At 43.2% G+C, this 25,714-nt stretch overlaps 1 protein-coding gene across 2 annotated transcripts in view; it reads right to left on the bottom strand.

Annotated features, from left to right (window-relative positions):
• Positions 1-14,448, bottom strand: part of LOC308294550 (ATP-dependent clpX-like chaperone, mitochondrial) — a 46,481-nt gene extending 32,033 nt beyond the window's left edge. For both annotated transcript variants that reach the window (XM_080737281.1, XM_080737282.1), the window contains exons 1-5: positions 14,274-14,448; positions 9,533-9,620; positions 6,022-6,176; positions 1,592-1,709; positions 298-452 (exon numbers count right to left, since the gene is read on the bottom strand). In XM_080737281.1, the coding sequence (XP_080593407.1) occupies positions 298-452; positions 1,592-1,709; positions 6,022-6,176; positions 9,533-9,590 (486 nt within the window). In that variant the 5' untranslated portion in view covers positions 9,591-9,620; positions 14,274-14,448. The remainder of the gene's footprint in view (positions 1-297; positions 453-1,591; positions 1,710-6,021; positions 6,177-9,532; positions 9,621-14,273) is intronic.
• Positions 14,449-25,714: the final 11,266 nt, after the last annotated feature.

Below are 25,714 nucleotides of genomic sequence, written 5' to 3'. Positions count from 1 at the left end.
CCAGGGGGAGGCATTATTGAGACCAGGATTACTGCATGTTTTTGTGAGGGTATCAACCCTAGGAGACACGGGGAGAACATGCAAACTCCACACAGAAAGGCCCTATCGCCGACCCCAGCTAGGGTGTGGGCGCTGATGATGCGGAGGGAGAAACACGCCCCCAGCACCCACAGCGTCCCCCGGCGGGAATCAAACCCAGGACCTTCTAGCTGTGAGGCGAAGCGCTAACCACTGCACCACCGTGCCCCCCAGAAAGAAAAAAAAAATAGTTAATTCTACCAGAAAAAGGTTTCCTACCTTCTTGGGTGGAGGGGGAGGTTTTTGAGCGAAGGCCATCTTGACGGCCTCGGCCGCCTGGTCCACCTCTTTGTTCAGACTCTTCTTGCTGTCCGTCTCCGACAGAACCACGAAGAAATGGTGGCATTTCTCACACTTCACGAAGCGCGTCGACGCTGGAAGCAGAGGGTGATAAAAAACATTACACACATGCATATCTCCTTGTATGGGCCTGACGTCAGCTTCTTTATGTGTATGACTAACACACACAGAGTGAAATGTAGGAGCTGTTAGCAGTGCACCGCTCAAAAATTATAATGGTAAATAAATGGTGCATTTATATATCACCCATTCACAAACACATTCATTACATTCACCCATTCACACACACATTCATTACATTCACCCATTCACACACACATTCACAGGAGCAGTTAGGGGTTCAGAGTCTTGCTCAAGGACTCTTCAACACTAACTCTGGGGGAGCCCGGGATCCAACTGGGAACCCTTCAGGAACCCTCCATATTCTAATGATGATTTCTTTACCCCTGAGCCAATGCCGCCCCCATAATAACATGAAAATCCATGAAAATGATTTGCACCATTTACTCCCAGATGTAAATCCAGTTATCATGAGGTCTCTACATTAACTTACATACAAAGGTCTCTATGTGGGTGCAGGAGTCCCCACATTAACTTACATAGTACAGGGGTCCCCCCACATTAACTTACATACAAAGGTCTCTATGTGGGTGCAGGGGTCCCCACATTAACTTACATAGTACAGGGGTCCCCACATTAACTTACATACAAAGGTCTCTATGTGGGTACAGGGGTCCCCACATTAACTTACATACAAAGGTCTCCACATGGGTACAGGGGTCCCCACATTAACTTACATACAAAGGTCTCTATGTGGGTACAGGGGTCCCTACATTAACTTACATACAAAGGTCTATATGTGGGTACAGGGGTCCCCATATTAACTTACATACAAAGGTCTCCACATGGGTACAGGGGTCCCCACATTAACTTACATACAAAGGTCTCCACATGGGTACAGGGGTACCTACATTAACTTACATACAAAGGTCTCCACATGGGTATAGGGGTCCCTACATTAACTTACATACAAAGGTCTCCACATGGGTACAGGGGTCCCTACATTAACTTACATACAAAAGGTCTCCACATGGGTACAGGGGTCCCTACATTAACTTACATACAAAAGGTCTCCACATGGGTACAGGGGTCCCTACATTAACTTACATACAAAGGTCTCCACATGGGTACAGGGGTCCCCACATTAACTTACATACAAAGGTCTCCACATGGGTACAGGGGTCCCCACACTTGGGGCAGCGCAGCTGGTTTCCTCCTCCCTTGCCGGACCCTCCAGAGGCAGACTGTCTCTTCCCCTCACCGAGGCTTTTCTGTGGACAGGAAAAAAACAATTTAAAATGTAAGCATGATGATGCGACCTTCAGTCCTGGTGGAAACAACAGACTTGTAAGGGTCGATTCAGACTCTTATTAACTCATTGATCGCTATCCCCGTCGAAACCGAAGATTTCCCACTGTACGGCTCTGCCATGCCCGAGGAAACCGAAGATTTCATTTGCTTTAATCATTATGAAACAATTAAAAGTATGCTCGTTTATCCAGACTCTATCGGCCCGCCTCCTAACTGTATCCGGCCGCATTTCTGGTTTTTCGACAGGATCACGTTTCCGTATCCGGTCTGAGCCTGGGCCATAGTCCCGCAGAACCTTTTTCACCGGACACGTTTCACCCGGACCGATAATAGGACATTTACGGGGCGCGTTTTTACTACGGCGACGTGAGGCGGGACTACGGCTGTTATGACGTAATCGCCGTAGCGGTCAAAAGCGTTAAGCAACCAGCCGTCAGCGACGAGGTCCCACCCCTTTCGCTGAATGCTTTGGTTCCCATGGCGACGTGACCATGCTGCAGGCGCTGTAGATGCATACAGTATGAACACACAGTTTTACACAAAGCATTCCAATGGAAGGGTGGACAAAAGCACGGTTTGGGGAGGCTGTCTAATGTTAGCAGAGAGGTAATGGAACGCTAGCCTCTGCGGTAGCATGGATGCTAATGTAAAGTCTGCTGCCCCACGGAGCTCTGCCTTACGGAGTTGTCATTGAAGCCGAGCTACAAGCTCACAACGCGTCGCGGACGAGCTTGTAGATCGGTTATTTTCTGCCACGAACACACATGCTGCCATGGCAGCCTTACAGAGCCCCACCTCACGTCTAAAATGAAATGTATGGCCAGAAAAGAAAACATTTCTTATTTATATTTAAGCATAATATAGGGGGATAATATAAGTTGTATAAGTGTTGATTTTACATATTAGAGGAGTTATTGTTCTGCAACATTTACGCGTTGTTTATAAACAACGCGCCCCCCAGCCAAAGCGAGAGCCAGCAGCAGTGTATCCGCTATGCAACGCTCAATACACGGCCACACAAGCATTTGGAAGTCGGCGTGTCTCCCTCCCAACCGACCACTGTTTCCTTGGCTTCACAGCCGAGAATATGAACTTGAAGCCGGGCTGAATGAATGAGAAGACACCACTGAGCACCCAAATTAAGTCAGGAGGTCACAACATTTCGGCAGCACCAAGGAGCCGAGTTTAGTCGGTTGACGCAGCCCCGAAACGGGAGAGGCGACCCGTATTTGGGTCTGGACAGTGTCGAACCAAAATAAGTTAGGCTCCTTATAAGAGTCTGAATGGACCCTTAGGGATGGCATCTGCAGGATGATGGGTTCGTCCCACTCTAAATGAATGCTGCTCCAGACGGTCACTTGAAGGTCATTCATTGCAGATGCTTCACTGACAATCCACTGGTCTTGTAGAAGATATTGAATGCCATGTGTCTGTGGACAGTGTCTGTCCGCTCCATAATTTTCATTGTCCGATGGTAATTTCACTGATTCAGTCGCATTCATTGAGCTCTAGTTAGACACAAAAAAGGAACCTGTGAAGTGCTCACTTCTCATGTCATAATGTCACTTCTCTTGGCATAAACGGGCATGTCTGATAAGCTTAAGAGGATTGGTGGATTGGTGAGCTTCAAATGACATTTCGGTCAAACAGACTATAAATGGGCCAATCTCCATGATTGGTCAAGTTTCACCTGACATCACAATATGTTACTATAAAATGCACAAACCTCTAGTACAGGGGTTTTCAAAGTGGGTGACGGGGCACCCTGGGGTGCCGTGAGATCATTTGACAGTATTTGGAATTTATCTGGACACTTGACAATTTGTTTAGTATCATTTTAAACTTGAAGTACAAAGTTATTTTCAGTCAGTTCCAAACAAAAATGGCTATTATCTCAACGTTTTCCCCGCAACATAATCACTAAAATATCGTCACTGTCGGGCAGAAACCTTGTATCTCCAAGTTTCAAATGTGTACGTCTTTTGGTAAAGCAAAGCCCTGCTTCATCATACAAGACTGTCGCACAAAACTAGTGAAAACAGCCGATCTACAAGCACACAGGCGTTGTCTGGCTGAGAATAAATCTATATATTATTCTATAATGTATACATTCTGTCATCTAGATCTATACTTTCTATGTGCTTTAGTTCTATATTTTTATGAATTCTGAATGAATGAATGATTTTATCTGGAGGGCCAAATTGTCACGTGAAGCTTGACCAATCCTCAATTCTGCATGTACGGGACATGTACGGGACACACGAAGCCACTCCTTGGAAGCGGCTTTCATCGCTTCAAAAACACAAACAGTTAACATAATGGAGATATGAGGTTTCTGACAGACAGCATGGATATCCTTTAAATCACTTCTGAAAACTAGTGATAAAACCTTCAGTGGCCGGCCTCGACCCGACACACGGTTTGAACTCATTTTATCTCCCTTGAGCACCCGGTTGTTCTGTGTTTTTCATATGTTTTGTGGATTGGCCAGATTTTGCGTGTCTTTTGTGCCATTTGATATAAGTGGCAGCAAGCGTGGTGGGTCTCAACTCTTTCTTTTCCTCCATTTCTTTCTCCTTCATGAGATGTCACGCTTCACAGTGTATCTGAATGCAGGGGTACATTCCAACTCTAGTGCTTCTATTGCAGTGGGGAACAAAGTGTACTGCTTTGGATTTAGCCGTTTGGGAAAGGAGTATGTCACCAACCAGGATCAGATTGCTGTGTGTGTCTTCAACACAGTGTCTTTGCGCTGGAGTACGTTGCCTGTGGTGAGAACTTTAAGTGGAGAGCGTCTGCCTGAGGTCCCCCCACGGTGCTTCGAGCACACAGCTGTGCTGATAGAGGGTGTCGCCTACATCTGGGGGGGGTCTGATGCGCAAATGGAAAACTACCGCGATGGGGTTTATGCATTTGATGTTGACACCCACAGATGGTTCAAACCCACAGTATCAGGAACTGCTCCAGAACCCAGGATTGATCACTCAGCCTGTGTCTTGGGAAAGGTCATGTACATCTATGGAGGAACTCTATATAAAGATGATAGACCAGTGCGGACCGGGTCAGGGAATACGTATGATTACAAACCCTCCAGTGACTTATTGTACAAGCTTGACACAACCACAATGGTCTGGTCTTCAATTAATGCCACAGGCACTCGGCCATCTTATGCGATATCGCACTCTGCCACCTTCGTCGGGACAAAGATGTTTGTATTGGATGGCACCAGAATGCCCTGGTGCAACGTCAGAGTGTTTGACACAGAGACCAACTGCTGGCTGGACACTGCACAGCCTCCAAAAAAACATGGGATTTATTATTCTTTTGCCTACGATGGAGAGCTGTGCATATTTGCCGTCCAAAACTCGAAAAATTGCCTGTTGAAATTTAACCCAGAGACCTTCTCCTGGAAGAGGGTTGCGCTAAAGGGGAAAGGCCCAGGTTCATCTCTTTTTGACATGCACTATTGCATGGTGGGAGATCGTATCATCTCCTTTGGAGGATTCAACAGACAAGACCAGAAGCACTGTAATGACGAACGCTCTGATGAGCTATATATCTTAGATTTAAGTCCTAGCCTGAAGACGTTATGCAAGCTAGAAGTCATTAAGTATGGCTTGGAACAGACAGAACTTCCCCATGACCTCAGGTGGGAACTGGCAACCATGACTACCAACAGGAATTGATGACAACAGTCTCCACCAAGGTTGTTCTAGTTTTTTTCAGCTATTATTAAATCACTTTCAATGCTAGTTTAGTGTGTGTGTGTGTGTGTGTGTGTGTCTCCAGCCTGAGCGACAGTCAGTTGACAATGTATCCGCTCTGCAACGCTCAACACACGGCAACACAAGCATTTGGAAGTCGGCATGTCTCCCTCCCAAACGACCGCTGTTTCCTTGCCTTCACAGGCGAAAATATGAACTCATATTTGGGTCTGGACATTGCCCAACCGAAATAGGTTAGGTTCCTTATAAGAGTCTGAATCGACCCTAAGAGGGAAGTCCAGATACCAAGTTTCGAGATGGTACCATGCTGCGAACTGGAGTTATGGCTGTTTAAAGTGTCTGTGCACTGTGTTTTAATCACGTTGCTTAACCCATTCAGGCCAGGTACACATTTTAGTGTATGGGAGGGGCTTACAGTACATGTACAGTATGTATCAACATATTTGTTTTTGTAGGCTAATTTCTGATTTGGGCCTAACTATAGGTTAGGCCTAAATGGGTTAAACACGTTGAGACTTAGCAGTATAACGCCATTATAAAAAGGTACCTTCCCACCGTCTCCGTCCTTGGCCGATCCGTCCTTGGAGGCGAAGCAGACGGGGCTCTGGGAGAAGGAGCGGACCCTCACCCTGGGGGGAGGGGCTTCATGATGCACCTGCACCTGTCTGCTCAGAGAGTAGAGCTGCCTGGAGCATGAGGGACCTGAAATTATACATTATTATGTGGATAAATAATAATAGCACATTAATAATATTATTATTACTATTATACTATGTCTTCTGAGAGAGTAGAGCTGCCTGGAGCATGGTCCTGGAAGAATTATAGTTATAACTTTACGATATTATGATGTATTATATTATGTATGCTAGGAGAATGTGTCACATTGATGAGCGACATTCCACTCCAAAAGCTGAACTGTTTTACGTTTCTACTACTACTAATAACTACAATGTACACTTTTCAGAGAACCCAAAGACACTTTACATGGGGGGCATGAGAAAACAACAAATAAAAACAACTTCATTAGAGGGAAAAACTCAAAAAAGACTAAGGAATAAAATCAATAAAAACTAGAAGCAGTGCTCTTCCGAGCACAGGTCTCCACCAGGTCAGGTATTAATTATTGTGGCCTCCTGGTGGCGCTACATGTGAAAAGGGTGCCATGTCTTCTTTGGCCTTTAACGGTGACGATCACATGACTGTTGAGATACTGCCAATTTCATTACAAGTGCACGCTGTGTTCATGATTTGAGGCATTTTGTTCATAACGGATCAATCCTGCAAAATTTGGAGGCCAATCTTAGCCAATCAGGATGGAATATTTAATATGGGACAGACCCGTCTTGATCATATGACTGTAAAGATACTGTGTACTGATTTTTGTTAATTTTGGGTAAATTATGAAGGATCCAAAAATGTGTCTTACATAAGTCGGCCTCCTGGTGGCGCTATAAAAGGCTGATGTGAAAAATGCAAGGAAAGGGTTTTTCCTTGGCCTCTAGGGAATGTGCTTACAAAGTTTGAAACTGATCGGTGGAGTTATAGGTAAAACCACAAATCGGCCTGTTATAGCGCCACCATGAGGCTGATTTCAGTGGCATTTCCTCCTCGGCCTAGTGGGAACATGTGTGCGTGATTTCATGATAATTGCACTTTGCGTTTGGGATTTGAGGCATTTTGTTCAAAACGGCTCAATCCTACAATCTTTGGAAGCCAATCTTAGCCAATCAGGATGGAATATGCAAAATCAGACAGATCCGTGTCGATCACATGACTGTCGAGATACTGCCTACCAATTTGTAGGATTTTTGGACAAAATCTCTAAGAGTAGTGTACAGAAATGTGTTTTGCAAACATCACAGGAACAGGCCCATTTGAAAAATGTGGGGCAGAGGTTCTGAATTCACCGTTTGTCAGCCTTCTGATTGGTCCCTGAGATTCCCTGACTGGCCAACCAGAAAAAAAACATTCACTCTTCGCTACCGGGGGTGAAGTTATGCAGTGGGAGAAAGTGGCTTCAGTCTTTCACCGCGGTGCGCATTGCGGAGCACGGCCAGCGTGCAGTACGGCGCCGCGCGGCCATAGCGATTTCGATCATTATAATGAATAATTTTCAACAGACTAGTTCACATGAACCTTATCAATGTGAGTTTCGATTGGGTACATATATTTTAAATGGGCAGAATTACGACAGCCAGCCTATTATGTAGTGGAATTATAGGGTGGCTGCCAGCTTCCTACCCAAGATGCACTGCGCTTTCTGTCTCCATTTCTGTCCTCTGCCAGTTCCAGAAGATTAAACTAATTAAAACATATATTTTCGGGGGGGAAACTCCTGTTTTGCAATGTAACTACTGTACTTTTTTCTTCCCTTTTTATTAATATCACGTAGATGTGTTTCTTTTGGTACTTTAAATAGCTATAATGAGGCTATGAAAAATATTTTTTCTCCATTCATTTCCAATATAAAAACAACCTGCCCTGGTGTTTCTGTCCCACTGGGATTAAACTAATTAAAACATATATTTTCGGGGGAAAACTCCTGTTTTGCAATGTAACTACTGTACTTTTGTCTTCCCTTTGTATTAATATCACGTAGATGTGTTTCTTTTGGTACTTTAAATAGCTATAATGAGGGTTAGGGTTTTTCCCCATCCACTTCCACTATAAAAGAATCTGCCCTGGTTGTTTTGTACCACCTAGTAACAAGAGCAAAATGGGGCGGGATTTGACAAAGAGTGGATTGGCATCCAGGGAGTGTGTGTGCTCATTTTGGCAGCGACCGAGCCAACGGCGACTGAGATTAGGTGGTAACAAACTGCGAGGACGCACGCACGCACGCACGGACGGACGGACGGACGCACGCACGGACGCACGGACGCAAGGACGCACGGACGGACGGACGGAGGGGAAAACATACTCTCCCCCATGCCTTCGGCTGGTGGAGACAATAATGGAATGAAAAGAGAAGGGGAGGTGTAGTTATCTTTGGAAAGCAATATTGAAGAGGTGGGTTTTGAGAGTTTTGAGAGTTTTGGGGAGTGCATTCCACAGGGTTGGGGCAGCTAAAGAAAAAGCTCTGTCACCCCAGGAACGCTACTTGGTCTCCTCAAGGAGGTTTGGCATCGCTACACCTTTTCAACTTGAAGCACCAAAAAACAAGTGTTTTCAGCTTGAAGCACCAGGGAAGCTGATCTAAAGAACACTGGACACATAAAGCACTGCACTGAAAGGCCATGCTGGGAAGAGCAGCCTTTATCAGACAAGCCTACTCAAGGTGGTGTAAAGTAACTAAGTACATTTACTTGTGTACTGTACTTAACTACAATTCTGAGGTATATTTTTTACTTAACTGGACTATTTCAAACTAGCCCTTACCCGTTCAAAGATATGAGCTCTGAAATGATGTGCAGTGTGTGGGTTATGGGATGTGCACTGTGCACACAGTATATGAGGGATGGAAAGTAACTTTAACTGGTGCTTGCATGATAATATGTAGGAGCATCAATGTAAGAAATACCCGTTTTGTTTAATGGCTACAGAGATACTGTGTACCGATCTGCATGATTTTGGACAAAATCTGTAACAGGGCCAGACAACTCCACCAACATCTCAGAGGCAATTGTACTATTTTTTTTTTTACTCCACTACAACAATTATATGAAAACCTTACTGAGGCACTACACCGTCTCTATGCATGCATGTGCAAACAGCAGATCTACAAGCTCACAGTGCATTGTTGTGCACAGCGTTATGAGCTTGTAGAAGGGTTGTAAGAAGGGTCCGCTACAAACCTGATAACAGATTTATTGAGTACCCGATATCAATAAGCTTTGGGCTTATCAAGCCTGTTATCGGTCATAGTGGCCCATGATGTCATGTTTAAACAATCATCAAGAAATGATTACAGTACTATCCATAATATAAAGCCATTTAACACTTATTGCACACTAATGAATGATTGTTTTAATGATATTTAATGATAATATTGCCCAGTCTGACTGCAGTGCTGGCCTTACAGACACCAAGTCATGACACATCCAACAGAGAAGACGTACCTCTATGAGCAGCGTTTAGGAAGATCCTGACAGACGTGAGAGTGCAGGGACACGACATCACACTGCTGTAGCTCCTCCCCTCGATGTCCTGCACACACAGGAGGAGAAGCAATCAATCAATCAATCAATCAATGTTTATCTATAAAACACAACATCACACTGCTGTAGCTCCTCCCCTCGATGTCCTGCACACACAGGAGGAGAAGCAATCAATCAATCAATCAATCAATCAATGTTTATCTATAAAACACGACATCACACTGCTGTAGCTCCTCCCCTCGATGTCCTGCACACACAGGAGGAGACACAAATTAATACATCAATGTTTATTTATAGAACACACTTCATACAACTAGTGTACAGGGTTCCCACACATTTTTACCAATTAATTTCCAAAACTTTTCCAGAATGTTTAACCAAATTTCCAGGACTATATAACAATAATTCAGCTCAATAACGAGTCGCTTACTCCTATGCACAATGCCCTAAGACAGGTAGTGTATGACAGTGGTTCTCAACCTTTTCAGGCCGTGACCCCCAAAATCATATTTGAACTGGGGACCCCGGCACCCTGGCGAGCACTAAAAGTTGAGGAATTTTGTATAACACTGTTCTATTGTGAAAATAGCAGATCTACATGCTCATTCTGCCTCTAATATTTGACAATTTGGCCAATGTTTAATTTGTCATTTCAGAGGTATTAACAAAATCAAAAACCAAAGAGAATGCATAGCTATTTTTTCCAGGACTTTCCAGGACCCTTGATCAATTCCAAAACTTTTCCAGTATTGGAAAAATACTTTTCTAATTTCAAAATATTTCCAGGAATTTCATGACCGTGGGAACCCTGAGTGTAGTTCAATGTGCTTCACAGAACAGCTGTGAAAATAAAGAATACCCCAGGGGGATAACAATAGAAAATGAAAAGTAAGCAGGCGAGAAGAATAACAAATACTGGTACACTGAACAATATTATAAATGAAACAAAACAATAAGCCTCCATATTTTACCAATTAGCATGTAGTCATTTGGGATCAATTATATAAGTAGGAAAATGTGCCTAGATGTTATTTATATCATGTTCTAATCATGTATGCTTTACATCACTTAAAACAGTTTTCCAAATAATATCTTATTGTATGACATTTTGGACCAGAACTAGCATAACTCTCTCCCTGTCACCATCAGGGTTCCCACACATTTTTACCAATTAGTTTCCAAAACTTTTCCAGAATATTTAACCCAATTTCCAGGACTATATAACAATAATTCAGCTGAATAACAAGTCGCTTACTCCTAATGTGCAATGTCCAAAGACAGGTAGTGTATGCCAGTGGTTCTCAACCTTTTCAGGCAGTGACCCTTGAAATAATCATATTTTAACTGTGGACCCCCCCACCCTGACGACTCGACGAGCACTGAGAGTTGAGGAATTTTGTATAACACGTTTCTATTGTGAAAATAGCAGATTTTTTTTCAAATTTGACAATTTGGCCAATGTTTAATTTGTCATTTCAGAGGTATTAATAAAATCAATAACCAAAGACAATGCATAGCTATTTTTTCCAGGACCTTCCAGGACCCTTGATCAATTCCATACCTTTTCCAGTACTGGAAAAAATATTTTTCTAATTTCAAAATATTTCCAGGAATGTCATGACCGTGGGAACCCTGCACCATGTGTGCTACAGTAACAGTATGTATGCTGACTAGACCAGTGGTTCTCAAACGTTTTCATGGCAAGCACCCCCCAGTTTGACATGCATTAGTCTACGCACTCTACGGACCCACATTAAATGGCATTTCTATCTCTGTGTCCATTTGTACACATTGAGTTAGCCGCAAATTGCAACACTAGATTTATTTATAATCGGATGAATCTAGGGTTGCAATACCTCTCATAGGCAGCCAATGCATCAAAACGTTATTTTGCTATCTGATTGTATTAAACAACGTCAAACTCACCAATATTGCGACTCTATTGAAAGCTTGGAATTTACTCTTTCTATCTGCAAAGTGTTTGTTTCATAAAAATCCACCGTAGACATGTTATGAGATACTTTCTGTCAAGAAATTTGGTTCAGGTGATTATTTTTTCTAAGTCCTGGAGTTTGGAAGCGCTTGTGGGAAATCACTCAGCGGTCCTGTGTACCAGCTGGTTCTAAATGTCACATAATGCAGGAGGCAGCGGGATGTTGTGTTATAGAAGACGAGCGCTTCCGAAGTTCAACACTTAGAAAATAAACCATGTCTGCTCGGATTTATTGGCCGAAAATAAATCATAACATGTTTACGGTGGATTTTTCTGAAAGAAACTCTTTGCAGATAGAAAGAGGATACTCCAAGCTTTCCATAGAGCCGCAATAGTTTGACGTTGTTTAATACAATCAGATAGCAAAAAACTGTTTTGATGCATTGGCTGCCTATGGGAGGTATTGCAACCCTAGATTCATCCGATTATAAAGAAATCAAGTGGCGGCTAACTCAGAGTTACAGAACTGTATGGGTCCGTTTGTTTACAATCCATGTGTACACTCTCAGTTACATAACTGAAAAGGGTCATTTAAGGCTATAACTCTTTGTTTAATGGACAATATTAGTGTCCATTGACAACAAATGTCCACAAGCCCAGCATGATGATGACTCTGCTTAGTGTTCTAAACATCTATGATTAACATTAAATAAAACCCTTTTCCAAATAATCTTATTTTGTAACATGTTGGACCAAATAGCCAGTCTTTCTCCCTGTCACCACATGTGACACAAGCACACGCACACTTACAGTTACAGTCTCTCTCACACACACACACACACACACACACACACACACACACACAGTGAGTGTCACATTGCACAACATTCTAACAGTGTAACACAATATGCTGGCTGGACAATAACATGACAACTTATAGTGTTGATGTCAACATCATCAGGAAGGCATCATTAATTTAATACTCTCCTTCACAGGCCATCAATCAGCTTGTATTTGACAGACTGTTACAAGCGTGAAACAAACAAACATACATAAACAAGGCAGCCAGCTAGCAGTTAGCATGCACGCTATGTCACTAATGATGCTGTGCGCCGTTAGGAAACTCTGCTCACCTCTTCTGTAGTGAAAATAAATAACACACTTTATCTACTCACCAAAACAAAGACGGTTTTATGGAGTTTAAAGCCTACTTTCCTGAGTGGCAACACTCTGAAACCCCCATCTAACGTCTAAAATACACTTTATGGACAGAAAATACAATATTTCACCGGAAAGTTTAGCTATTCTACAGCGCCCTCTACAGGTCCTGTCCATAGAAATGTCCATTGAGCAGACTTTCACCTTCAGGTGAAATATTGTCTTTTCTGTCCATAAAGTGTATTTTAGAGGTGAGGTGGGGGTTCAGAGTGTTGCCACTAAAGAAAGTAGGCTTTAAACTCCATAAAAACGTCTTTAGGGAGGTTTTACAATGAACTGTATTTGTTATTTTTACTACAGAAGACAGGGTTAGCAGAGTTTCCTGCGGACCAGCGGATCATCAGTGACATAGTGTTAAAGAGAACTCATTATAACACTATGGACCAGAGTCACTGGTGTAAAGTAACTAAGTACATTTACTCAAGTACTTTACTTATAAGTACAATTTTGAGGTGTTTGTACTTTACCTGAGTGTTTCCAACTTTCAATACTTTTTTACTTCTACTCCACTACATCTGCAGGTCCGAATATTGTACTTTTACTCCACTACATTTATTTGAAAACTTACTATAGTTACTTTGCATATGTAAATTGCAATATTACATTAACCTAGGGTGACCATATTTTCAGCCACTCAAACCGGGACGCAAAACACTGTTGCCTAAAACTGGGACCCTAAAAGCAATGCGCACGTTACCGCGCACGCGCGTGCCCATTCTCTAACGTTCGTGCACGCGCGCGCACGCACCACAGGGTTGCAAACAGGCAGTGAGTGATTGACAAACAGGCTCAGTGTTGAATTCAGACACGCAATGAATTTCTTCCTTTTTTCTGATTGGTTAGGTGAGCATGTTTTCACGAAAAGAACATGATAAATGTCTATGCAACCACTGAAAACAGCTACTATTATTTTAATTCTGGCGAAAACCGGGACAATTTTGTAGTGAATGTTGAAAACCGGGACATATTAGTGTTTTAGAGATATTTGTCGGGACACCGGGACACGTAGCTTGAAAACGGGACTGTCCCGGGTAAAACGGGACGTCTGGTCACCCTACATTAACCACATTATAGGCTAATGTTATAACTTAAGGCTATTTGAAAACAGCAGATCTACACGCTCGCGATGTGACACGTTGTGAGCTTGTAGATCTGCTATTTTTACCTATTGGTATACATTCTAAAACTTGTGAAATGGGACATTCTGCATGAGTACTTTATACTTTCATACTGTATATTTTTAAACAGATACTTTCACACTTTTACTCATAAGTACATTGTGAATTCCAGACTTGTACCTGTAACAGAGTATATTTCTACCGTGCAGCACTGATACTTTTACTTGAGTAAATGTACTTAATGTAGTTACAGTACACAGCACTGGTTGGCATGCGGCTAGCTGCTATAGCTGCTAGCAGGGCCTGTGTGTGTGTGTGTGTGTGTGTGTGTGTGTGTGTGTGTGTGTGTGTGTGTGTGTGTGTGTGTGTGTGTGTGTGTGTGTGTGTGTGTGTGTGTGTGTGTGTGTGTGTGTGTGTCATCTATCAGCTCTACCTTAGTTTCTCCTTCCAAACAGCTTGGTGTCAGCAGACAGAACGCATCTAAAGGTCTCCTCAACAACCCTGTCCTGGAGATAAACTGTTGTTTGAACCCTCCGTTCAGCCTGGCGGCCTGGCAGGCCTGCTAGAGGAGATGGAGTTAGAATTATATGTGTTGTTGTTGTTGTGTGTGTGCTGTCAGAGGAGAGCGATGCTAAATGCTAATGCTGCTAACCTCTTCTTCTGGGGTTGGAGCACCAGCTTTAGACATGCTCTACTGCCACCTACTGGAGTACAGTGGTCATGATGAATGAATGATTGAAGAGTTTATTAGAACAGGGGTCTTCAACGTTTTCAGGCCAAGGAAAGGACCCCTTAATTGAGAGAGAGATGAAGCAGGGACCCCCACAACCTTATCGTAGATTCCATATAGTTTCATCATTTGACAGCACAATCGTTGTGTATTTTGGATTCATGTCAATTTGTGTTTTCAGATATTGAACCACTTGAACCGTCAATACTTTCACTCTGTACTTAGTCTGCTCTTTTTTCCCTCTAGACCAAACCTCTTTGCCGAAAATAGCCGATCTACAAGCTCACAGCGCCTCGCAGCGCGATGCGTTGTGAGCTTGTAGATCTGCTATTTTTGGCTAATGTTCTCAGAATATGGCAAGGGTTCAAGTGGTTGATATAAAAAAGGAGAAAAAAAGTTTCTATCACACTAACATGTGGAGGCCCCCCTGTAATAACTCTCAGGACCCCCTAGGGGTACCGGACCCCCTGTTGAAGACCCCTGTATTAGAAGGTTTGCAATAGAAAAAAGTACAGTTTCATGACGGCACAAATCACTGGTACAAGGCCAACTAAAAGGGGATCCTAGAAAGCCTTATATGGCTTACGGTATTTACACAGGAACCACACTTGATGTATCTTATATAACACTGAAAGACAGACGGAACAAACAGTTACTAAAAGAACATTTCTCTTAGCAGTTTTCTGAGAATAAACATATGTTTTCCTGTATCAGTGGACAGTGCTTAGAACCTTTTCATATCAATTCAGTTCAGTTCAATTAAAAGGAGCTTTATTGGCATGAGAAAACATACTGTGTAGGCTACATTGCCAAAGCAAGTGTCAAAATTAAAATAAAAGCTGTTGTAAATGGGGAAGTTGGAACATAATTATAGCCTACAGTAGTTGGAGGGGGTACGTACAGCATTGTGTAAACAACAGAGCTACTAAGCTAGGTCACGTTGTGTCATTCAGGGTATAACTGGCCTATAGTAAACTGACTCCTCCCATCTTCTTCTTGGAGGAGTCTGGTTTGCGAGGCTGGCAGGGGTCTTCAACGTTTTCAGGCCAAGGACCCCTTAGTTGAGAGAGAGATGAAGCAGGGACCCCCACAACCTGTTCATAGATTCCATATAGTTTCATTGTTTGACAGCACAATCATCAGTGTATTTTGGATTCATGTCAATTTGTGTTTTCAGATATTTAACCACTTGAACCGTCAATACTTAATAAACTTGACCTTTGACTCTGTACTTGAACTTGTACATTTCTCCTCTACACCAAACCTATTTACCGAAAATAGCCGCAGCGCGATGCGTTGTGAGCTTGTAGATCTGCTATTTTTGGCTAAAGTTCTCAGAATATGGACACTATAGGGTTCAAGTGGTTAAAGGAGAAAAAAGGCTTCTGTCACACAAAGATTTAGAGGACCCCCTGTAGTTACTCTGAGGACCCCCTATAGAGCATACATGGGCAACTGGCAGCCCAGGGGCCACATGCGGCCTCTGGGCCACATGTCATTATTTTAATGACAGAGAAAATGCATTTCAACACGAATGGAGCACTTTGCTGCCATTTGCGGATTTTGTGGGGAAAAACAACAACAAAAGCTTCATTCACATTGAAATGCATTAGCAGAATCCGTCCTCATGGGTAGAATAAAAGAGCGGTGTGACTAAAGGCCTTGAATTCACAAAGAGATTTTTTCGCTCGCATTCCTAGGCCAATAATTCAATGATTGGGGGCTATCAACAATTGATTGATTGAAGAGTTTATTAGAAGTTTGCATAGGAAGAAGTACAGTTTCATGACAGCACAAATGCTAGGCGAGATCCTAGTAAGCTTTTCGGCTTATTTACACAGGAATCATGCACTTTATGTATCTCATATAACATTGAAAGACAGACGGATAGAATACAGTAGACTACTATGCATAAGATATCATATCAACAATAACAAAAAAAGCAAATAAAGAAGCAGTTAATAGTGAATAAAAATATATATTTACAGTGGAAACGATGGTCAATTATAGGTTTCGAGGAGCAGCCATCTAGGTGACTTTTCAGACCAATTTAGGGCCAATCCTTTAGGGCTTAGCTTGCGGTAGGGCGTTCCACATGTTGGTGGTATTGCAGGAGAATGAATCAGAGCCTTTTTTAGAGTCAAATGTGGGTTGAACGGGATTTGTGGAGCTGCCTCTGGTGTTGTAATTGTGAACATTTACAACCAGGCCCATTGCAAGATTGGTCTGATATTAAAGGGGAAACCACCCATTTTCAATATTCATTAATATACCTTAGAGGAGTTTGGAAATACAAAAAAAAAGTTCCCCCCTTCTGTGGGTTTTGGAGTTTGTATTGAAAAGTACACCAGTGAATAAATAAATAAAGCCCATTCAGTAGACACGGTGCGATTTGAATCACAATGCTAAGTTGACCAACCGATTTTTAAACATTTTGTAAACAAATGTATTTTCCAGACAATAGACCAAAAAACCTCTTACACAAATCCAGTATTTTATTCCCTTTTTTCTTTTTTTTTACAATACTGTTTTCTCTCGTCCTCTTTTCAATACAGTAGCAAATGACTGAAAAAATATTTGTATCAAAACTTTGTTTAATAAATTCTCTTACAACGAAGCGATGCAGAATATTTAGTGATGTTTCAAAGGTAAGTGAAAAACCTTCAGAATCAATGCCGAGGATGACTTTGAAGGATCACCATGAAGACAGAACATCCAGTCAGAATGAATGCTGATGTCAGAATTAGGGATGTGACGATAAACGCTATTCTCGTTTATTGTTTATGATAAAAAAACACTCACGATAATCGTATCGTGGAGATTTAATTTATCGTGATATCGTCCTCCGTCATGCAACACCTTTTATTTGAAGAGCAATTGGTAAAAGGTACTTATAATATATACGTACTTGATTGTCTGTTTTTCACTCTCTATCAAATGTCTTTGCCAAACAATAGCCGATCTACAAGCTCACAACGTGTCGTGGATCTGCTATTTTTTGGCAAATGTTCCGCCCCAGGACAATGGATTTTGATTATCGCGATAAGATGTCGTAAATCGCGATTTCTTTTGTCACAACAATCGTGATGTGAAATCTTTCATATGGTCCCATCCCTGTTCAGAATGCATGCTGGAGTCAACAACATTCAGTCAGTCAGAATGGACATAAACGGTGTCTCCATTCATCCTATCAGACTGAATGCTGGTGTTAACATCATGGCCGCCGGTGTCTCTGGCAGCGTTGCGTGCGGCCCGGTCCAGCACCACGGCGCTGAAGCGGTACGTCAGCTTCTTCTTGATCTTCACCACCTCGCCCGTCTTGCCGTAGTTGCGCAGGGCGCGCGCCATCTTCTGGTAGGTCATCTGCAGGCGGTTGCCCTTCTGCTGACCCCAGCGGCTGGCCAGCTGCTCCTTGTGCTGGAGGGGCGGAGAAACACGCTTGTTATAGTTGACCACAACGCTGGAAAGAACAATTCACATTTTTTACTTGATTAATAGTTAACAACACTGCAATGTAGAAATACTCTGTTAAGCTGCTGCCACACCAAAGTATGGTCGTCAGCAGATAAACTATTTGACTAAAAACGCAGAGAGAGCGTTCTGTCGATTCTGTCCCAAAGCCTGTGGCGTACTTGTCACTCACTTCCAGGACCCTCCCCGTTCTGTCTTCGACTCAACCAATTGGACAGAGGGGGGAATTTATCTGCTCCAGCATAAACACAAAGTCTGCGAGCAGAAATCCTCTACAGGCATGAAACCGCTCTATTCTCATTTAAATACTTTGGCGGAATGGGGAATCCACTCTCATAGGTACTTTGGTGTGACTGCAGCCGTACAAGTAAAAGGCTGGAATACAACATTTAACTTGAGTAAAAGTACAAGAGTAAAAAGTTGTACCAAAAGTTGAAATTATGCGATTCACAAGTGTATTCACATGTATAACAATCCTTTGAAAATAGCAGATCTACAAGCTCACAGTGCGTCACACAGCTGAAGAGATTAATGTATGTGTGTGTTCTCCACATAGTGGTGATCTAATCCCCCAGGGAGGCACTGGGTCCCATTCTTACAGTCTTTGTATGACCCGGTCCGGGCATCAAACCCCGACCGCCTGGTCTTAAGGTGGACACTCTAACCACAAGGCCACTGAGCAAGATCTAAACTTGGTGGAGAACTGGAAGACTCCCTGGTCTTTACCTTGGTAGAGAACTGGAAGACTCCCTGGTCTCGGTCCAACCACCAGATGCTGTCCTGCATGTCTCCGCTCCACAGCAGGTCCAGCAGGAACTGGTAGAGACGCAGCTTCCTGTTGTTGTTGACGCTGGTGGGACCACCTGATGATGATGATGATGATGAAGATGGAGGCAGCAGAGGAGGAGACGTTATGATGGAGCCTGCATTGTAATGGAGAACAACGTTAGGATATGTAAAGCAGTGGTTATCCACCTTTTCAGGCCGTGGACCCCCAAAATAATCATATTGGAACTGGGGACCCCCCATTCTGACGAGCACTAAGAGTTGAGGCATTACATTTGAACAGTTCTATTGTGAGAATTGTGGGGCGGCATTGGCTCAGGGGTAGAGAAACCGTTATTAGAGCACAAAGTGTTCCTGAAGAGTTCCCAGTTCGAATCCGGGCTCCCCCAGAGTTAATGTCGAAGAGTCCTTGAGCAAGACTCTGAACCCCTATTTGCTCCCGGTGAGCAGGTTGGTGCCTTGCATGGTTTCCTCCGCCACCGGTGTATGAATGTGTGTGTGAATGGGTGAATGTAATGCACAATCTATGTAAAGCGCTTTGGATAAAAGCGCTATATAAATGCACCATTTTAGCAGATCTACATGTTGTTGTGAGCATGTAGATCGGCTATTTTTTTATTTATTTTTTTTTATTTTTTTTTATCCCACAATTTTGTAACCCATTTTTTTTACCCAATTTCTGCCTCTAATGTTTGACGAATTGGCCAATGTTTAATTTGTCACTCATTTTAGAGCTATTAAAAAGTCCTCAAATTGTCACTTTAGAAATGTGCAGATACCCTCTTTACACTTAAACTTCATACTAATCATCTGGGGGCCCCCCAAAATCATTTGGGGACCCCTCTAGGGGTCCCGACCCACAGGTCGAGAACCGCTGATGTAAAGGACTGTATTGGCGGAGGTGGTATCCAGTTGACCATATATGGCTCAGCAAGGCTTACTTCCTCATTTGATCCCAATAACAACAACAACGCTATTCACGTTATTCCTGGCCTCGCCCCCGGCTTCCTGTTCATATCCTGAAAGAGGCGGAGGCTGAAAAAGCTGGTCTGAAAAACATCATTTGGTTTCTTGTTGTCCTTGCATTAAAGTGTCAGTAGTTGGCGTTCTGGGCTCTGAATGTACCTGGTTTGCCATGTCTGCTTATAATAAGCAATTAGTGTATTTAAAAAAAAATAGTATAGTTGCTTATTGGGCTTACTTTCTAATATTTTTTTAAACCAGTGGTTCCCAAATCTTATCATATCAAGGACCCCAGATTAACATATTTGTCCACAGTCGCAGACCCCCATCTGAAAATATGTGGTGCCATGGACCGCCACACAGATTTATATTGTTAAAATCTTTCAAAAATATTCAAAATATTTTTTGCCCCCCTCAATAGTTTTTAAATAGCAAATATTCAAGCTCACAATGTGTCGCAATGTGACAAATTGTGAGCTTGCTGATGTGATATTTTCAAATGTAAATGTAAAGTAGTATAGCCTAGCCCTAGTTGCTTCTGTTGGGCTTGTTTCTTTGGCAAAATCTGGCAACAGACAATTCCCTGTCACTTCCTTACTTGGGAGGAAGTGAAAATATGTTTTGCCCTCTGTAAAAGAAAATGTCAGCCTCCATAGAGAGGGCCATGCAGGAATAAGGTGAATAGCCATGTGTTTTCTCACCACGCGCGGCGGGGGGGCGGTCTCCGTCCTCCTCCTCCTCCTCGCCCTCTGACACCTCCAGGGGGGGGCCGGGGTCCCTGTGGCCCCCCTCCAGAGGGGGGCTGAGGCCCCCCCGGTGGGGGCCCCCCCGGTGGAGGCCCCGGAGGATGGTGGTCCGGACGGGGGGCCTCTGCTGCTCCTCCTCCTCTGAGCTGTACTGACCGGGGGACTCAGATCGCTGCTGGGGGGGCGCGTAACCGTGGTAACTGTGGCTGTAGAATGGGACCTAACAACAACAACAACACTGGTAACCATGGTAACTGTGGCTGTAGAATGGGACCTAACAACAACAACACTGGTAACCGTGGTAACTGTGGCTGTAGAATGGGACCTAACAACAACAACAACAACAACACTGGTAACCGTGGTAACTGTGGCTGTAGAATGGGATCTAACAACAACAACAACAACACTGGTAACCATGGTAACTGTGGCTGTAGAATGGGATCTAACAACAACAACAACAACACTGGTAAGTTAGGGGTGTAACGATACCAGGGACGTGCTGGCCATTGGGAAAAGCGGGACAACGCCCGAACGGCCGGTTCATTCCCGGCCGGTCCAGGCCGGCCATTAGGATAAAATGGCCTTCGTTCCATTTTGGGGGCTGGGCGGCCAAAAAAGTAAATCGTCACTGTAGGGCAAAAACCTCATATCTCCAAGTTTCAAATTTGTACATTTTTTTGCAAAGCGAAGCCCTGCTTCATCATACAAGACTGTTGCACAAAAGTTGTTAAAACAGCAGATCTACAAGCACACAACGCCTCGCGGTGCGAGGCGTTGTGTGCTTGTAGTTGTAGATCGGCTGTGTGCTTGTAGATCAGCTGTTTTCACTAGTTTAAATCATTTTTGAGCGGTGGTCACAACGCTCCTATACGTGGCCGTGTGTGTGGGTATGTCTCCGTGTCTGTCTGTCTGTCTGTCTGTCTGTCTGTCTGTCTGTCTGTAGCCTGTCAGTACCTTTTTTGACCACACATGTTAAGGGAGGGGCGCTGTTGTTCAGGCCAGACCAGACACACACACACACACACACACACACACGCACACACACACACACACACACAGGGGGGAAGGGGGGGGGGGGGAACCACAGCTCAGTTCACACGGGTGTGATTTTTAAATGATAAATACAAAACAAACGGTTTTGGACATACAAGGTTTCCACCCGACAACGACAACATTTTACTCATGTACAGTAATTGGCCCACTGGCTTGTCACTTGTCATGATCTGAAATGGCAAATCTTTGAGTAGCAGCAGCAGCACTATAGAGAGATCTCTCTCTATAGTGCACAGAGCCTCTCCAACTCTTTTTCCCGGGGTGAATCAGGGGCCCAGCACGTCCCTGAACGATACATTTAATAGCGATACGATACGCATCACGATACACGGTTGGTTCATTCATGGCGTTATGATACGGTTTGATTCAATGATTTTAAATCTATATAGTAACTATTTAGCAAAGAAATTAAATATGTGTGAAACGTGTCAATAGTGCAGGTTTTTTAAGGGAAAATCTATTAAGTAAACACTTTGATTCTCTAGCAAATACTTGTACAATACAAATACATGTACAAACCCACACCTTGAAATGAACACAGAGATTACACACATTCATCGATAGACCAAGAGTAGCTACTGTATATGGAGTGGAATTAGTAAAACAAAAAGTAATTATACCCATCTTTTTTTTTTGTTCTCTTAAAATTGATAAAGCATAATCAAGTCAATACTAGTGTCAATACTGGCATAGATCATGGATTTGTACACAGAGAAGTCAATTCTTTCAACATAAGAGTTTGGACAAGGCAATTATCTTAAATGCTGCCTTCAGGTATGGCATGGAAAGAGGGGGCATTTGCATCTCTCACGATAGTAAAAACTGCAATCATGGTCTGGAGAGGGAACTTATTACACATGGATAAAAGGGCAGGGGCTCAAGCCCCCTCTGATGTCTAATGTATGTGTGCACAGGCCTGACAACAACAGTCATGGCTACTGTATGTTTGACACTGACACAGCATTATGTTTCTTTGTCCTAAAAGAGGAAGTGTAGCCTCGATGCCTCACGTTAAACACAGTCAAAAACCCCAGCCTTATCCTAACTGAGCAGGGGCGTCAATTGGGTATGGCAGGGGTATGCAGCTGCCATACCCTGGGTCCAGGGGGGTCCAGGGGTATGCAGCTGCCATACCCTGGGTCCAGGGTATGGCAGGGGTATGCAGCTGCCATACCCTGGGTCCGGGGGGGAAAATAAAAGTTACTTTTAAATATAAATCCATGAATGTCTCTTTGTCTATCTGCGCTGCTTATTATGTTGTTAAATTACAGTAAAATAACTACAAATGCAAAATTTAACATAATGGTCACTTTAACAATGTATTATAATTATATTCTCCACACTTGTATTCTCCCCATCTTGACAGAATGGTATATTCCCAGGTTCTGCAGGTCAGTTGCACAGCAATGCATTATTGTTGTATGTTTACTAACATGCTAAGTTTAGCTGCACTTGAAAAAGAAAAACCATTCCAGGCTGCCATATCTAGCCCTAGAAACTGTAGAAACCTGACATTGTGAAATACACACAGCGCGAGGCGTTGTGGGCGTTGTGATCTGCTATTTTCAAAATAGAACCATGTTATCCAAAATGTAATGCCTCATTTCCATGAGGACTCCCATCTTTGCCATACCCTAGCTTTTGCTGACTGTGAGCGGGCCTCTTGTACTGACGCCAACCCGTACACACCCACAGTTCACAGCCTACTGACGCCAACCCGTACACACCCACAGTTCACAGCCTACTGACGCCGACCCGTACACACCCACAGTTCACAGCCTACTGACGCCGACCCATACACACCCACAGCCTACTGACGCCGACCCGTACACACCCACAGTGCACAGCCTACTGACGCCAACCCGTACACACCCACAGTGCACAGCCTACTGACGCCGACCCGTACACACCCACAGTTCACAGCCTACTGACGCCGACCCGTACACACCCACAGCCTACTGACGTCGACCCGTACACACCCACAGTGCACAGCCTACTGACGCCGACCCGTACACACCCACAGTGCACAGCCTACTGACGTCGACCCGTACACACCCACAGTTCACAGCCTACTGACGTCGACCCGTACACACCCACAGTTCACAGAGGACTTTCACAGTGACCATGACCGGGCATTTCTTAGAACATACCCTCAACAGTCCAAACCAAACGTTGTGTTGACTTGTGGGTAATGTGGGTATTTCCTGTGCATCGTGGGAATGAGACCTGGATATTTTGTTTAGTCATCGATGAACCAGCAGAACGTTAATTGACAGTACAGTTACATACAGTAAATTAATATACAGCTGCTAAATGATAGATAATGTGGTTTATTAAGCAGCATGCAGGTGATGGTGAGTATAGTGTACTAGTAGACCAGTGGTTCTCAACCTTTTCAGGCCGCGACCCCCAAAATAATCATATAATCACCCCCGGTCTGTGTGACGGCCTTGTATGATGAAGCAGGGATTTGCTTTGCGAAAAAATTTACAAATTCGAAACTTGGAGATACAAGGTTTCTGCCCGACAGTGACGATTTACTTTGTAAGCCCCCAAAATGGAACGAAGGCCGACATTTATTTAATTTTTTTTCCCCAATGGCCAGCACGTCCCTGGGAGACGCCATTATGGAGGACGGATGGAAACCAAAAAGGGGGTCCTAACCTGTGAGCCTCCCGGTGGGGGGGGCGTGGGGGGGTCCGGGGGGCTGTAGTGGTAGAGCTGCAGGAGCTGAGATGGAAGACAGTGGAGTTCAGCCAGGTGGTGGTGACCTTGGTGACCCTGGTGACCCTGGTGACCTTGGTGACCTTGGTGACCTTGGTGACCTCCCCCTCCAGACAGGCTGAGGTCTCTCTGCTCAGAGCGTGGAGGTTCACACAGAGGGTTCCAGCTCTGATCTGAAACTACCACAAGAACCACTGACATCAATGACTTACAACTACAGTACACACTAGGGCATTCACGAATAGTGATTTTTAGTATTCTAATTATTCAACCTCAAAGTATTCGAATAGTCGAATATTCTACAGGACTGGCCAAACTGTCAAATATTAAATAAGCAAGAGGCAAACATTGTGAAAATAGCAGATCTACATGCTCACAACGAGGCGTTGTGAGCATGTAGATCTGCTATTTTCACAATATGTATCTGCGGAACAGAGTCACATCAAATGTAATACCTACAATTCCAAGTGCTTGTCAGGATGGGGGACCCCAGTTCAAATATGTTCATTTTGGGGGTCACGGCCTAAAAAGGTTTGAGAACCCCTGGTATAGAGCATTAACAAATTCATCCACCAGGGGCATTGACAACTCATTCTTATGACTTCCTATCTAGCCAAGCTTTATAAACGATATCTTTTTTTTAAGAAAAAAAAAGAAGACTTTGGTGAACAACGTCGAATAGTGACTTTGATATTCGAATATTCGAATATTTGGTGAATGCCCTAGTCCACACACAAAGTTAGGATACTTAACTTCTCTCCATTATAATCTCCCCTTTAATAATACCATTATATCTCCCCTTTAATAATACCATTATATCTCCCCTTTAATAATACCATTATATCTCCCCTTTAATAATACCATTATATCTCCCCTTTAATAATACCATTATATCTCCCCTTTAATAATACCATTATATCTCCCCTTTAATAATACCATTATATCTCCCCTTTAATAATACCATTATATCTCCCCTTTAATAATACCATTATATCTCCCCTTTAATAATACCATTATATCTCCCCTTTAATAATACCATTATATCTCCCCTTTAATAATACCATTATATCTCCCCTTTAATAATACCATTATATCTCCCCTTTAATAATACCATTATATCTCCCCTTTAATAATACCATTATATCTCCCCTTTAATAATACCATTATATCTCCCCTTTAATAATACCATTATATCTCCCCTTTAATAATACCATTATATCTCCCCTTTAATAATACCATTATATCTCCTCTTTAATAATACCATTATATCTCCCCTTTAATAATACCATTATATCTCCCCTTTAATAATACCATTATATCTCCCCTTTAATAATACCATTATATCTCCCCTTTAATAATACCATTATATCTCCCCTTTAATAATACCATTATATCTCCCCT

Source organism: Nannobrachium achirus, assembly GCF_963921795.1.
Source record: "Nannobrachium achirus genome assembly, chromosome: 11".
Lineage (NCBI taxonomy): Eukaryota > Metazoa > Chordata > Actinopteri > Myctophiformes > Myctophidae > Nannobrachium > Nannobrachium achirus.
Note: the sequence above shows the minus strand (reverse complement) of the source record. Positions and strands in the feature narration are given on the sequence as shown.